Raw genomic sequence first — 14,258 nt, 5'->3', positions numbered from 1 at the left:
GTGACCACAGCCACCCCCGTCACGGGGTGTCCCCAGGAATAACTCCGGGACCTGGTTCTCTTCTTGTCCTTTATTCGGCTCCGCGGGGACAGGCGCATTTGGCAGCACGGGGATATTTTTGGCTCCCCGGGGGGGGGGGGGGGGGGGGGGGGGGGGGGGGGGGGGGGGGGGGGGGGGGGACATTTTCAGCTGGGCACCCCCAGCCCCCAGCCGGTGGCTGCGGCAGAATCGCCCCCGACCGATGCTCCAAGCCCCAACCCGCGTCTGCAAGCGGCTGGGCAAGCAGAGAAGCAGAACGGAGAATTTGGGGTTTTTAAATGTTGTGGTTTTTTTGTTTGTTTGTTTTTGTTTTTTTTAAGCTCATTTTGGCACTTGGGCTCGGCGAAGCTGCGAAGACAAAGTGACAAACCAGCTGTCCCCCGGCGAGGCGCAGGCGGCGCGATGCGCTCGCCCCAGCAGACACCAACCACCACCACCCCCCCCCCCCGCCAGCCCCCTCCCCAAATTTTGCAGCCCCCTGGGAGATGGGGGCTGTCGGGGGCGGTGGGGGGGGGGGTGGGGGATGTGCTGCTGGCGATGCTCCCGTCCCGCCGGCGTGCAGGAGGAGGGCTGGAGGTGATGCCGTGGCCGTCGGGGCTGCTGCAAGGCAAACCTGACACCGTGAGGGTGCCGCTGCGAGGGTGGGGGGGGCCCTAAAAATCCCCCCCCCCACACCCCGGCACTCACCCAGCCTGCCCTAAATCCAGTAGACGGGGACGATGCTGCAGAGGATGCTCGCCGTGGTGCCCAGCAGGGAGCGGTCAGCCAGGGGCACGGCCAGCCTCCGCTCAGCCTGGGGGAGAAACCCAGGGCACCGGAGCACGGCGCTGCGCCCCGCGTCTCCATCCCTCACCCTTGGGGGGCTTCGGTGCCCCCCAGGGGGGCTCCTGTGCCCCCCCCCCCCCAAAGCCTGTTTCCGCCCCTCCGGAGCTCACCTGCCGGCGCTGGAAAGCCTGGGTGGCCGCATCCAGCCCCGGGATGTTGTCCTTGTCCATGCGGGTGACGTAGCAGGCGCGGTGCAGCCGCGACCTGTAGCTGACCAGCAGCTGCGTGCACGCAGACCCGGGTCATTTTGACCCCCCCCATACCCCATCCTCTGGACCCCTCACCCCTGTTCCCTTTGCCCCCCCGCTCACGTTCTTGTAGTCGTAGACCACCGTGGCCGCGCTTCCAGCTCCACCGTCCACGTAGAAAGTGGCCGCGTCCTCTTCCCACGCCCGCCCTGCGCCCGTCCGCAGGACCTGGGGACAGGGGGGAGCTCAGCCCCTGCCTCCTGCCCGCCCCCGGGGAGCCCTCGGGGCCCTACTCACGGCGTCGGCGCGGCCCTGCTCCGCGTGCAGCCACATCAGCAGGGCCCCGGCGATGACGACGACCAGCAGGACCACCACCACCACCACGATCAGGAGGCACTTGAGGTGGTGGCAGCCGAGCAGCTTGCGGGGCAGGTAGCAGAGCAGGCGAGGCACGAAGCACAGGCAGCCCTTGAGGCAGGAGCAGCCGGGGCGGCAGCAGCGCGAGCATTTGGGGCAGCAAACGGCGCAGGGCAGGCAGCAGGAGCCGCAGCAGCCCTTGTCTGCGTCCTGCGGGAGTGGGAAAGGTGGAGAGATGCGGTTAGGGGGAAGGAGACGGGGCCAGGGGGTGCAGGAGGGCTGGGAAGGGCTTGCCAGGGGTTCGGCTCCCACCCTGCTCGCCCCGAGGGCTGGGGGTGCGTGCACGATGGTGCTGGGTCTCCACCAGGCACGCAGAGGAAGGGCACAACCATGGCACCGTGCCGTGGGGCGCGGGGACTCACCAGCGGCTCCTCGACCGCCACCTGCTTGATGCTGCTCTCCATCGCTGCCTCCTCCTCCTCCTCCTCTTCCTCCTCTTCCTCCTCCCAGCCCGGGCAGCCCAACAGCAGCTGGGGCAGGGGCTTTATTTTGGGGTTTTGGGGCGGGGAACGGGGCGGCCCCCACGAGCAGCCTCGTGGTGCCACTCGGGTGTGCCGTCCACTCCACCGGTGTTTGCTGAGCGCCCTGCCCGGAGCTGCTTTCCCCTGGGAACCCGCAGCTCAAGAGGGCCTGAGGACACTTGTCCCCGGGCACGGGGACCTCTCTGCTGCCCCGGAGCGGGGTTTGGGGCCAAAGCAAACCCTCCTGAGGGGTTCAAGCTGCCCTCCAGGGTGAGGCATCCGGGGACGGAGGCTGCCAAAGGGAAACCTGGCCCCGTGCCTGTGACCCTTCACCACCTCGGGCACCTGGAGGTGCTCGAGATGGGCAAAGCACAGAGGGGACATCAAAGGGTCCCCGCGAGCCGCAGCGCTGGGGCAGGAGCGGGGTCGCCGTGGCAGGGGGCCACAGAGCATGGATCGGGGCCGGGTGCTCCGCAGCCTTGGTCCCGAGGGTGCTGGGACTTTGCATCGGTGACCTCTTGGCCACCCTGGGTCCCCACCACGGTCCCCTGGGAACCTGAGCAGCTGTGGCAGTGGGTCTGCCCCACATCTTGCACCCTGCCTCCTTCCCTGGGGTGCTGAGCAGGATGGGGACCCCCCGGGGGGCTCCTGCCGTGTGCAGGGGGGGCGCAGAGCCCCTGCCTGGCTGCGTGCGCCCTTCCCAGCCAGGGTGACACGGGGCAGGGACGGAGCGGGGACGGTGACACGTGGGGCAGGTACAGCCTCCCAGGGGGGCTGACACGGGTCCCCCCAGCCTCTCTTTTGTCCCTTCTGATCCCCAGGTCCCCAGCACAGCAGATGGGGGTGCACCCTGAGGGTGCCCCTGGCTGCTCTGGGTTGAAGCCTGTCGCTGCTGGGGGACGTGGGGCGCACGGAGGGCGCAGGGCAGCAGGGGGCAAGCTGGGGGTGGCACCCATGGGTGCCCTGCTGGCCCCGGGGGTGTGACCTGTGGTCCCTCTGTCCCTGTCTGCATGAGGAAAGGAGAAGGATGGGGACTTTTTGTGGACTGGGGTGGCTCAGACCCTGCAGGGCGCTGGGTGCTGTGCCCGTGCCAAAGGGCTGGAGACGCCGAGGGCTGCCCCTGCCGTCTCCTCCTCCCTCTGTGCAGAGCAGGAGGGCACGGGGCAGGGGGACACCGGCCATACAGATCCCTGGGGAGCCCTCCTGTGCCCCTCGGCTGGGGCTGGACCTGTCCTCGCCCTGGTTACACCGGCACAGGGGGCGCATCCCCCCACGCTGGACCCCTCGGGGACACCCCAGGCGCAGGAAAGGACGCGAGCAGCACTCGGAGGCAGGGGACAGCTTTACTTTGCCGACAGAAGCACGCGTCCCAAAGCAAACCCCGCTCATTTATTGCAAGCACCACGCGGTGCCGAGGCCGCACGCAGGATGAGGCCGAGGAGGAGGAGGAGGAGGAGGAAGGAGCCTGGGCGCTGCCCTGCCCGGGGGGGCACCGCAGGGGACATGGGGACGGCGGGGACACCCCCGCCTCATCCCCAGCCCGTGCTAGGTCCAGTAAACGGGGACGGTGCTGCAGAGGACGTTGGCGGTGGTGCCCAGGATGGAGCGGTCAGCCAGGGGCTCAGCACCATCCTTCCTCTCACCCTGCGGAGACAGAACGGGAGCGCTGCCATCCATCCAGCGGCAGCGTGGCCTCGGGGAAAAGGTTGCCGCAAGCCCAGCGGCGCTGTGCTTCGCCCCTCCCCAGCTGCCTGAGCCCCCTGGGGCAGGCAGGGTGGGTGCTCGGGGTGCGGGCACGAGGCCGGAGCTCACCTGCCGTCGCTGGAAAACCTCGGTGACGGCGTCCAGCCCGGGGATGCCGTCCTTGTCCACGCGGGTGATGTAGCAGACGCGGTGCAGCCAGGACCTGTAGCTGACCAGCAGCTGCGTGCAGACAGCCCCCCCCCCCCGTCAGCCCAGCCCCGTGCCCCCCCGCCGCCCCCAGCCCCGCGGCACCCCGCCCCCGGGGCGAGCACCTTGCCGTAGTCGTACACCACCACGGCGGAGGAATTGAGCCCGTCGGCCACGGCGAACGTCCCGATCCTTTCCTTCTTGCTCATGGAGAGGTGCTGGGGGGACCCTCCGGAGCCCAGCCCGTGGATGGTCATTCGCAAAACCTGCAGGGAGGAGGGGGACGGAGTCACCGGTGCGGGGGGAGGCGGGGGGGGGTCACCACCGCCAGACCCCGCTGGGTGTAACGCGCGCCCCCCCCCCACCCCCCCCCCCCCCCCCCGACCCGCACCGTCTCGGCGTGCGTCTCGGTGAGGTGCAGCCCCAGCAGGAGGAAGGCCACGACGACCACCACCAGGAGGACGACCACCACCACCACGACCAGGAGGCACTTCAGCTGGTGGGGGACGCAGGGCAGGCGCGGGGAGGCCGTGTACTCCTGGGGGGACACACCGGGGTGGGGTGGGGGGGCACCGGGTCGAGCCCGCGCTCAGCCCCGTGCCGCCACCCCAGCCGGCAGGGTGCTGGGTGCTCCTTACCGGGGGGGCCTCCTCTATCAGCGCCTCCTTGGAGCTGCCGTCCATCTCCGCCCTCGCCGTGCAGCTCCTGTCCCTCTGCCAGCCGGAGCCGGGGATTTATAGGGTCCTCGGGGGGCGCTGGGGCTGCCAAGGTGCCACTCGAGCTCTGTTTGCCCAGCCCGGATAAGAGCCGGGGAGGGGGCGTGAAAGCCTCCGAGGGCCCTTTCCCAGCATTTGCTGGCGGTTTGGGGGGGGGGGGGGGGGGGGGGGGCCAAGGCAAACAGGGGGGTGGCGGAGCGTGCCCGCCCTCCGCACCCAACCCCGTCACCTCCTCCTGCATCCCCTGCGCCCATCCCGAGCACCCCCGGGGGGCTGCCCCCCGGTGCCACCCAGCCCCGCGGGCAGCTGCGCAGGGCGAGGAGCTGGCTGGGCTCATTGTTGGCCGCGAGCGCCGTGCCTGGGACGGGCAGCCCAGCACCCCCCCTGCCCCCCCCCCCCCCCCCCCCCCCCCCTCCCCAGGCCGGGCAGGGAGCTTGGCAGCACCAAGGGCACCCGGGGTGAAGCGCTGGGGGTGGGCAGCACCCCACCCCCTCCCCCCCCCCAAAAAAAAAAAACAACAAAAAAACCAGACCCCGCTGCCACCGCGTGCCCTGCGTGTCCCCCTCCCCGGCACGCAGCCCCCCCGTGGCCGCACGCTGCCGGGGACACGTGTCCCCGAGGCCAGACGCTCGTGCCGTGCCGTGCCGTGCCGTGCCGTGCCGTCACTCCGCCGCATCCATCCCTCCGTCCCTCCCTCCTCCCGCAGCACACAAGCATGGTGCGCTGCAGAGCAGCAGCTCCGGTGCCGCCAGCCTCCTCCATCGCCGCCGCCGCTTCCCCTCGGCGTTGAAGTCCTTGGGGAAGGAGAGGAGCAAAAAGGGCTCGGCTGCGGCTCCCTGCAGCAGGGCAGCGGCGTGCGGGGAAGGGGAAGGAGCAGGGCTAGGCCGGGGCGATGGAGCTGCGGCGCTGCAGGAGGATGCCCAGGGGCCAGCTCTCGGCTCTCCTGCTCCTCCTGGCCTCAGCCTGGCTCTGGGGGGCTGCGGGGGGCCGGCGGCCTCCCCGGCCTCCCCCTTGCCCCCCGAGCTGCTCGTGCACGCGGGACACAGCCTTCTGCGTGGACTCCAAGGCCGTGCCCAAGAACCTGCCCCCCGAGGTCATCTCGCTGTGAGTAGCGGGGCGCTGGGGCGCTGGGGAGGGGGACGGGGTGTGTGTGGGGGGGACGGTCAGCTCCCCGTGGCGCAGGGCTGGCAGAGGGTGCTGGGGCAGGGCCAGCCTCTTTCTTCGTGCTGCAGCGGGGTGGTGCAGGGCGAGGGCAGCGTGGGGGTCCCGGGGGGCCCTGAGTGGGCCGGGGACCCCCCCCCGGGCTCGTCCCCGTGTGCGGGTGCCCTGCGGTGCTGGCAGGTCCCCGTGCGCACGCGGCGCTGGATGGAGCAGGGCTGCAGCCCGGCCCCGCCGCGCTGCCCGTCTGCTGTGACCTTGGGGACCAGAGTCCCAGAGGGACACAGCTCGGGGGGGGGGGTCCCTGGGGACACGGCGGGACACTGGAGACTTGTAGGTGTGCGTGTGTGTGCACCTGCGTGTGTCTTTGTGCATGCGTGTGTGAACACACTCGGGCTGTGGATGTGCCGCAGGGCACGCGTGGGGTGGGTGCCAGCCCTTGGGGCTGAGCTCCTTGTCCCCTCTGTGCCACCCCCACGCCACACCCGGGGTCCAGCCCCCCCCCGCCGTGCCCCCCACTGCCGCCCCCTCTCCCTAAGCCCATCACGGCCCTGAGGTCTCATCCTGCCCGCAGGACCATGGTGAACGCGGCCTTCACGGAGATCCGAGAGGCGGCTTTCGCCCACATCCCCTCGCTGCAGTTCCTGTAGGTTTCCCGTGCCGGTGACCCCCCCCCCCCACATCCCCCGGGTGCCCCCCACCGCATCACTGACGTTTCGTCCCCCCTTTTTGCAGCCTGCTGAACTCCAACAAGTTCACGCTGATCGGCGACAACGCCTTCGCCGGCCTCTCGCACCTGCAGTACCTGTGCGTGGGGGGACGGGGATGGGGGGGGGGCGTTCGGGGGGGCTGCTCCCTGTGCCCTCGGCGCAGCCCTGCCAGCCTCTCCTCCCGCCCCAGGTTCATCGAGAACAACGACATCCAGGCGCTCTCCAAGGCCACCTTCCGCGGGCTCAAATCGCTGACCCACCTGTGAGTACCGGCACCCTGCGCCCCCCCAGGGGACACCGGGGACAGCTCCGTCCCTCTGTCCCGCGTGGCCGCCGGGCACAGCGCCTCTCGTCCCCAGGTCTCTGGCCAACAACAACCTGCAGACGCTGCCCCGGGACCTCTTCAAGCCTTTGGATATCCTGAGTGACTTGTAAGGCTGCCGTGGCACTGGGGACACCGGGCTGGGGACAGGGTTATGGGGCACGACGCCGTTGTGCCGGGCTGGGCACATCCCCATGGGCACCCACCACCTCTCTGCCCCCAAAACTGGGGGGTCCCTGCTGGGGCTCGGGCAGGGCAGGGGAGGGGACTTTGTGCCATCCTCTCCAGGGACCTGCGGGGCAACACGCTGGCCTGCGACTGCAAGATCAAGTGGCTGGTGGAGTGGATGGAGAGCACCAACACCACGGTCCCCGCCGTCTTCTGCAGCAGCCCCGGGCAGTTCGAGGGCCAGCGGATCCGGGACCTGGCGCTGGGTGACTTCCAGTGCATCACCACGGGTAAGGGGCCGCCGGTTCCCCCCGCCCCGCCTTGGCTCCCCGCGCCCTCACCGCCGCCTCTCCCCGCAGACTTCGTGGTGCACCAGGTGCTGCCCTTCCAGTCGGTGTCGGCCGAGCCCTACACCTACGCCAGCGACCTGTACGTGGCCCTGGCGCAGCCCGGCGCCAGCAGCTGCGCCGTGCTCAAGTGGGACTACGTGGAGCGCAAGCTGCGCGACTTCGACCGCATCCCCGGTAAGGTTGGGGTCCCTCCGTTGTGCCGCGCCCCCACCCCCCCCACCCTCCCTGTGTCTCCCCGTGTCCCCCGGAGTGACGTGGCCCTGCCTCGCAGCCCACTCGGCCGTGCACTGCAAGCCCATCGTGGCCCAGAGCCAGCTGTACGTGGTGGTGGCGCAGCTCTTCGGCGGCTCCTACATCTACCGCTGGGACACGGCCGTGGACAAGTTCATCAAGATCCAGGACATCGACAGCCAGAAGACCCGCAAGCCCAACGACATCGAGGCCTTCCAGATCGAGGGCGAGTGGTACTTCGTCATCGCCGACAGCTCCAAGGCGGGCTCCACCAGCCTCTACCGCCTCAACCAGAACGGCTTCTACTCCCACCAAGCCCTGCACGCCTGGCACCGCGACACCGACGTGGAGTACGTGGAGAACGACGGCAAGCCCCGGCTCATCATCTCCAGCAGCTCCCAGGCGCCCGTCATCTACCAGTGGAACCGGGCGCAGAAGCAGTTCGCGCCGCAGGGGGAGGTGGGCGAGATGCTGGACGTGCAGATGGTGAAGCACTTCAGGGTGAAGCGGGAGCAGTTCCTCTGCCTCAGCCGCTACATCGGCGACTCCAAGGTGGTGCGCTGGGAAGGGCAGCGCTTCGTCGAGCTGCAGACGCTGCCGTCCCGCGGCTCCATGGTGATGCAGCCCTTCGCCGTGGGGCAGCGGCGCTACATGGCCCTGGGCAGTGACTTCTCCTTCACCCACGTCTACCTGTGGGAAGAGGAGAAGCAGAAATTCGTCAAGTTCCAGGAGCTGGCGGTGCAGGCGCCGCGCGCTTTCCGCTACGTGCCCGCCGCCGACGTGCAGCTCCTGCTGGCGCCCAGCTTCAAGGCCAACACGCTGGTCTACCGGCACGTGGTGGTGGACCTCAGCCTCTAGCGGGGGGAGGCAGAGCCCGGCTGCCCCCGAAGCGGCTCTCACCTCCCCCAGGGGCTGCTCCTGCCCGTGACCAGGCCCAGGGACACGCATGCGCCCGCCAGCCCCGTCCTCCTGCCTGCAGCCGACTCTGCCCCGCGGTCACAGCCCGGTCCCCGCACCCCTCCCGCACCCACGCCCCTTTGGGGGGAAGCCACCGGCCTCATTTTTCCCCTGGTGCACCCACAGGTCCCCTTATCTGCCCTCCCATATGCAGCACCCGTGGCCACCCCGTCCTGGCTGCGTGCTGGGACACCCCTCGCCCCACAGAGCGATGCCCTTGGGTGCTGGCAGGGGGGAGCACGGGCACGGGGGGCTCTGCCCGCTCAGGCACGGGGTATGTGGGCACTGCTGTGGGGCTGCAGGGCCAGGGCTGGCTGGGATGGTCCCAGGACACTGGGCTGCTTCCAGGTGGGTGGGATGCTCAAGAGCAGCGGGATGTTCGCAGGCTGATGGGATGCTTTGATGCCGAGGCGTGTAACGGGGTGCTCCGGGGTCGATGGGATGCCCCAGGGTGGATGAGAAGCGCCAAGGTGGAAGGGGATGCCCCAAAATGGATGGGATGCCCTAAAATGGATGGGACACCCCAAGGTGGATGGGCTGCTCCGAGGTGGATGGGGTGCTCAAGAACAGTGGGATACTCCGATGCCAAGATGTAACGGGATGCCCCAAGGCGGATGGGATGCTCTGAGGTGGATGGGATGCCCCGAGGCAGATGGGAAGCCCCAAAGTTAATGGGATGCTCTGAGCTGGATGGGATGCCCCGAGGTGGTTGGGATGCTCTGAGTTGGATGGGATGCCCTGAGGCCGATGGGATGCTTGAGGCCAGCAGGATGCAGCCCCGATGGTGCCACCACGTGCAGGAGCGGCACTGCCTGCTCCTGTCTCCTGTGCACGCCCAGCAGCCCCCTCTGCCCGGTCCCCCAGCGTGCCAGCCACACCAGGGTGTATGCACCCACCCAAAACACTCCCCAATAAACACACTGTGACCCCCAGCCGTGCCCACACCTGCTCACAGCAGCCCTGCGTGGCTGAGGACAGCTGAGAGCCCTGCTCGTGGCTCTCCCGGGCGTTTTGGGGGAGCAGCAGAAGCTCTGGCCCGCGGCGGGGAAGCGGGAGGTGTTTCCCCAGGGTGCGGGGTTTGCTCCTGCACCCCGGGGCTGCACCCCGCCTGCCCGGCTGGTTTTCCAGGGGAGCATTTCCACGTCCCACAGGCGCGTGCATATGCATGTGAAAAACCACCAATTAAGCTCACAAATAAAAGAGCCTCTCTAAGGGAACAGGCAGCCTGGGGAGAGGGTTTGTCCTGGGTGGCTGCAGACCCTAAACCCGGGGCTCTGCCACCCCGCACTGCCTCGGTTTCTCCACCAGGAAAGGGAAGATTTTAGTGGGGAGGGAGGCGGGGGGGTGCTGGGACCCCGACCCTGGCAGTGACACAGGGCAGGGAGCTGGGGAGCCCCAGGCCACTGCTGGGGACACATGGCCGGGGGAAATGTGGTCTGGGGCAGGTGCCAGGCCCACCGACAGGGACTCAGAGCTCTGCCCCTGTCCCAGAGGAGGAGGAAGCCGCTCCTGTTTTCTTCTAAGCGTCTTGCAACAACCCACGGCTCTGCAGAGCCCTGGCCCCGGTTCAGCAACACACCCGAGCCAGTGCCCGGCACAAACGTGTTGGCCTGGGTGAGGAGCGCCGGGAAGCAGATTGCGCAGCGCCCGACAGAGGCGTCCGGGGCCGCATCCTGCTGGATCCACGCGCGGGGCGGTGCCTGCGCCTCTGCTGCCGGCCTCACCTCCCTGGCAGCACCCAAACCTCCACCCAAACCCCCGGCACCCGCAGCGCTCCTCACCCTGACCTGGGCTGGCGGGCCTGAAAAATCACAGAAAATCCTAGAATCATTGGGGTTGGAGAAGCCCTCCAAGGTCATCTGGCCCAACCGTCCCCCTACCACCAATGTCACCACTAAGCCATGTCCCCAAGCACCACGTCCAACCTCTCCTTGAACAGCCCCAGGGACGGTGACGCCACCACCTCCCTGGGCAACCCGTCCCAGTGCCTGACTTGGGAAGAAATGTCTCCTCGTTTCCAACCTGAACCTCCCCTGGCACAACTTGAGGCTGTTCCCTCTAATCCCATCACCGGTTATCTGCCAGAAGAGGCCATCCCCGAAACCAAAATAAAACCCTGAGATCATACAAAGGCGCCTGCTTCTCCTTTTTCCGTGTGCTAAGCGCTTAAAAAAATAAATAAATAAATGGGTGGGAGCGGGAGGGGCTCACCCTCTGAGCCTACGGGGTGTTGCCCTTTAAAGACGCGGTGTTGCCCTTTTAAGACGCGGCGTTGCCCTTTTAAGATGCGGCGTTGCCCTTTTAAGAAAAGGAATTGCCCTTTTAAGAAGAGGCGTTGCCCTTTTAAGAAAAGGAATTGCCCTTTTAAGAGTAGCCCCGGCCCCTTTTTAAGAATGGCGGGGCGGGGCGGTGCTGGCCGTTGGGCTCGCGGCGCATGCGCAGAGCCCGCAGCCGCCCCATTCAAGCCGCCCGGGCCGGCGCGGCCCCCCTGGGCCCCCCCCCGCCATGGTGTCGTGGGTGCTGAGCCGGGCCGTGCTGTGAGTGGGGGGGGGCGGCCCCAGGGGCTCTCCTGGGCCCCCCCCTGGGTCCCCCCGGTGCTGGGGGGGGGGGGGGCGCCCGTTTAATGGGGGTTGGGCGGCGGGGGGGGGGCGTGGAGGGGCTGGGGGGGGTTGGGGTTTGGGCGGTGGGGGAGGGGTTGGGGTGCTGCCGCCCCCCCCCCGGGGTGTTGGGTCTGTTAAATGTTTGTGCTGGGGCTGGCAGGCGGCGGTGCCTGGGGGGGGGGCATCCAGGGGGGAGGTATTTTGGGGAGGGGATGCGGGGGGGGGGGGGAGATCTGGAGGGGGAGACTTGGGGGGGGGGGGGGCACCTAAAAGGGGAGGGGAAGACCCTGGGGGGGCACCTCGGGGAGGGGGAACAGCTGGGGGAGCACCTGAAAGGGGAGGGGAAGACCCTGGGGAGGGGGACACGTTGGGGGGGGGGGGGGGACACACTTAAAAGGGGAAGGGGACACCTGGGGGGGGCACCTAAAAGGGGTGGGGAAGATCCTGGGGGGGAGCCTAAAAGGGGAGGAGAGACCCTGGGGGGGGAGGAACCTAAAAGGGGAGGGGGACACCGGGGGGGGGGGGGGGGGGGCATCTAAAAGGGGAGGGGGAGATCCTGGGGGGGGCACCTAGACGGGGAGGGGGACATGGGGGGAGGGCACCTCAGAGAAGGGGAGACTTGGGGGATGCACCTAAAAGGGGAGGGGGAGACCCTGGGGGGCGGCACCTGGGGGGGGGGGGAGCTCCCTGGCAGCCCTGCTCCGTGCCCCCGACCCCCCCGTGGGGTTCCCATCCCCACCACTCTGTGCCCGCCCCGCATTGGGCTTGGGACTCGGGGGGGGCAGCTGGGGTGGGGGGGGGGGGCATTTTGTCAGCGTGGGGCAGCGCTACGGGGTGACGCCGCCTCTGCCCCCCAGGCTGGTTTTCGGGATGCTGTACCCCGCCTACGCCTCCTACAAGGCCGTGAAGAGCAAGAACATCCGCGAATACGTGAGTAGGGCCCCCCCGGCCGCCCCCCCCCCCCCGGCCCCAAACCTGGGGGGCTGACGGCCGGCCCGCGTCCCGCAGGTGCGCTGGATGATGTACTGGATCGTCTTCGCCCTCTTCATGGCCACCGAGACCGTCACCGACATCTTCCTCTCCTGGTGAGGCCGCGGGCGGGGGTCTGGGGGTCCCCCCCCAACTTTTTTTCTGTTTTTTTTTTTTTTTTTTTTCTCTTTTCTGGGGTCCCCCCCCTTTTCTGTGTGCCCCCATTTTTGGGGTCTCCCATGTTCCGGGGGACAACGGCTTGCTGGGAGGGGGATTTAGGGTGACCCAGCTGGGGTCCCCAGTCCCGATGCATGTCCCTGCGTGGGATCAGGACGTGCCCTGGGCCCCCCCCCCCCGATATTTTCTGCCCCCCCCCCAGGCTTCCCTTCTACTACGAGGTGAAGATGGCCTTCGTCGTCTGGCTGCTGTCCCCGTACACCCGCGGCTCCAGCCTCCTCTACCGCAAGTTCGTGCACCCCACGCTGTCCCGCAGGGAGCAGGTGGGTGCCGCCCGGCCCCGGGGGGTGGGGGTGGGGGGGGGCGCTCAGCCCCATCGGGCCCCCCCCCCCCCCCTCCCCGGGCCGCCGCACGCACCCAGCACCCCCGTGGTTTTTCCCCGCAGGAGATCGACACCTACATCATCCAGGCCAGGGAGCGGGGCTACGAGACCGTGGTGCGGTTCGGCAAGCGGGGCCTCAACATCGCCGCCACCGCCGCGGTGCAGGCGGCCGCCAGGGTACGGGGGCACGGCACGGGGGCGACGCCGTGAGGCAACCGGTGGCTTGTAGGGCCGGGCTTGGCCCCGCCGATCCTGTTCTCCCGGCTGCCTCGCCTGCTTTCGGGTGCCAGCCCCGCAACGGGGGGGGGGCAACGGGGTCCCCCCCAAAATGGGGCTGGCGTCCCCCATGGGGCTGGCGTCCCCCCCAAAATGGGGCTGGGGTCCCCGGGGGCCAGCGGTGCCCCGGTGCTTTGGGTTCTGCCCTGCGTGGCCGTGCCTCGTTCCCACCCTTTATCCCCCACCCCGCAGAGCCAGGGCGCGCTGGCCGGGCGGCTGCGCAGCTTCAGCATGCAGGACCTGCGCTCCCTCCCCGACGAAGCCCCCGTGCACTACCGGGACCCCCTGTACCTGGAGGAGCAGGAGAGCCGCAGGCAGCCCCCGGGTGAGCCGGGAGCAGCGGGGTCCCTGCGCGCAGCGTGGCCCCGGGGCTCGGGGGGCTGTGCCAGAGCCGTCGGGTGGCCCCTGTCCCCAGCCTGCGGAGCGGCGCCGCGCTGCGACAGCGAGACGGAGGAGGAGGAGGAGGAGGAGGAGTGCTGGTCGGACTCGCAGGTTTCCCCCAAGCCCACCCCTCACCCCCGGGACCCCAGACCCCTCTCCCGGAGCCAGAGCTTGCGCGCGGCGAAGAAGAAGCCCCAAGGCAAAGAGGTATTGTGGCGGGGGGGGGGAGAGGGGGGGGGCACAGCACCGCCGGCACCGAGCTGTGCCCGGCAGGATCTGACCCCCTCCCTCCCCACCCCAGGGCTCTTCCCGGCTGGCGCGCGGCCGCCTTCGGAAGAAGCCGGCTCGGACGGAGCAGGACAATTAATTTAACACTGCACACCCCCCCCCACCCCGGGGAAAAGCATCGCCAGGAGTCTTAACTTGTTGAGTTTGCTGCTGCAGCGCCGGGGGGAGCCGGGGTTTGTGCCGCCAGCCCCACCCCCCCCCCCCCCCCCCACCCGCCCCGGGGTGAGGGCTCCCCGCTGCCTCGCGCCGCGCGTGCCTTAGGTTTTGGTGTCTGCGCCCTCCCGGCCGCACCTCGCACCCCGGGGCTGCCTCGTGGAGGGCTTGGGGGGCTCCATCCTGCTCCCGGCCGTGGCCCCCCCACCCCCCCCCCCCCTTCCCTTGACCATCGCTGCTGCAGGGGGGGCGCCGGCGCCTCTCCCGTGGGGGCCCGGCTCCCCCCTCCCCGAGCACTACAGGAGCCCCGTCCTCGGCACGGGGTCACCGGGGGGGTCCTGCTCTCCCGCTGCCACGTTGCCTTCCTCCCGCGTCCCCTCTCCCCCGGGAGCCGGTGTGGGGACGTTCCTGGGCTCCATCAATCCCTCGTGAAGCCAAAGACACCGCCCGTGCCCCCCCCTCCACCACGGGTGTGTCCCCCCCCCCCCCCCCCTTTTTTTTCCCCTCTCTACTTGAAACCGGAGCACCGGTGCCTGCCCGTGCCCTGCGCGGCACCACGCGGCTTTTAACGCCCTCCCCTCCTCGAGGAGGAGGTGGGGG

The 14,258-nt window shown here is 69.4% G+C and overlaps 2 protein-coding genes across 3 annotated transcripts; both read left to right on the top strand.

Annotated features, from left to right (window-relative positions):
* The first annotated feature begins 5,240 nt into the window (after positions 1-5,240).
* Positions 5,241-10,560, top strand: LGI3 (leucine rich repeat LGI family member 3). Of its 2 annotated transcripts, XR_007709178.1 has the most exons (9): positions 5,247-5,640; positions 6,269-6,340; positions 6,430-6,501; positions 6,595-6,666; positions 6,764-6,835; positions 7,015-7,184; positions 7,254-7,418; positions 7,516-9,061; positions 9,157-9,175. XR_007709178.1 is itself a non-coding variant. In XM_035562712.2 (8 exons), the coding sequence occupies exons 1-8, from the start codon at positions 5,429-5,431 to the stop codon at positions 8,331-8,333; spliced, it is 1,653 nt and encodes a 550-aa protein (XP_035418605.1). In that variant the 5' UTR covers positions 5,241-5,428; the 3' UTR covers positions 8,334-10,560. The 2 variants fall into 2 exon arrangements, 1 of the variants encoding a protein (XP_035418605.1); XM_035562712.2 differs by having other exon boundaries at positions 5,241-5,640; positions 7,516-10,560.
* Positions 10,561-10,899: 339 nt separating this feature from the next.
* REEP4 (receptor accessory protein 4) lies at positions 10,900-13,584 on the top strand. The gene is made up of 8 exons (XM_035562722.1): positions 10,900-10,969; positions 11,890-11,962; positions 12,041-12,117; positions 12,381-12,501; positions 12,624-12,737; positions 13,029-13,190; positions 13,290-13,424; positions 13,519-13,584. The coding sequence occupies exons 1-8, from the start codon at positions 10,938-10,940 to the stop codon at positions 13,582-13,584; spliced, it is 780 nt and encodes a 259-aa protein (XP_035418615.1). The 5' UTR covers positions 10,900-10,937.
* The last annotated feature ends 674 nt before the right edge of the window (positions 13,585-14,258 follow it).

The sequence above is a fragment of the Cygnus atratus genome, chromosome 27 (assembly GCF_013377495.2).
Source record: "Cygnus atratus isolate AKBS03 ecotype Queensland, Australia chromosome 27, CAtr_DNAZoo_HiC_assembly, whole genome shotgun sequence".
Lineage (NCBI taxonomy): Eukaryota > Metazoa > Chordata > Aves > Anseriformes > Anatidae > Cygnus > Cygnus atratus.
Note: the sequence above shows the minus strand (reverse complement) of the source record. Positions and strands in the feature narration are given on the sequence as shown.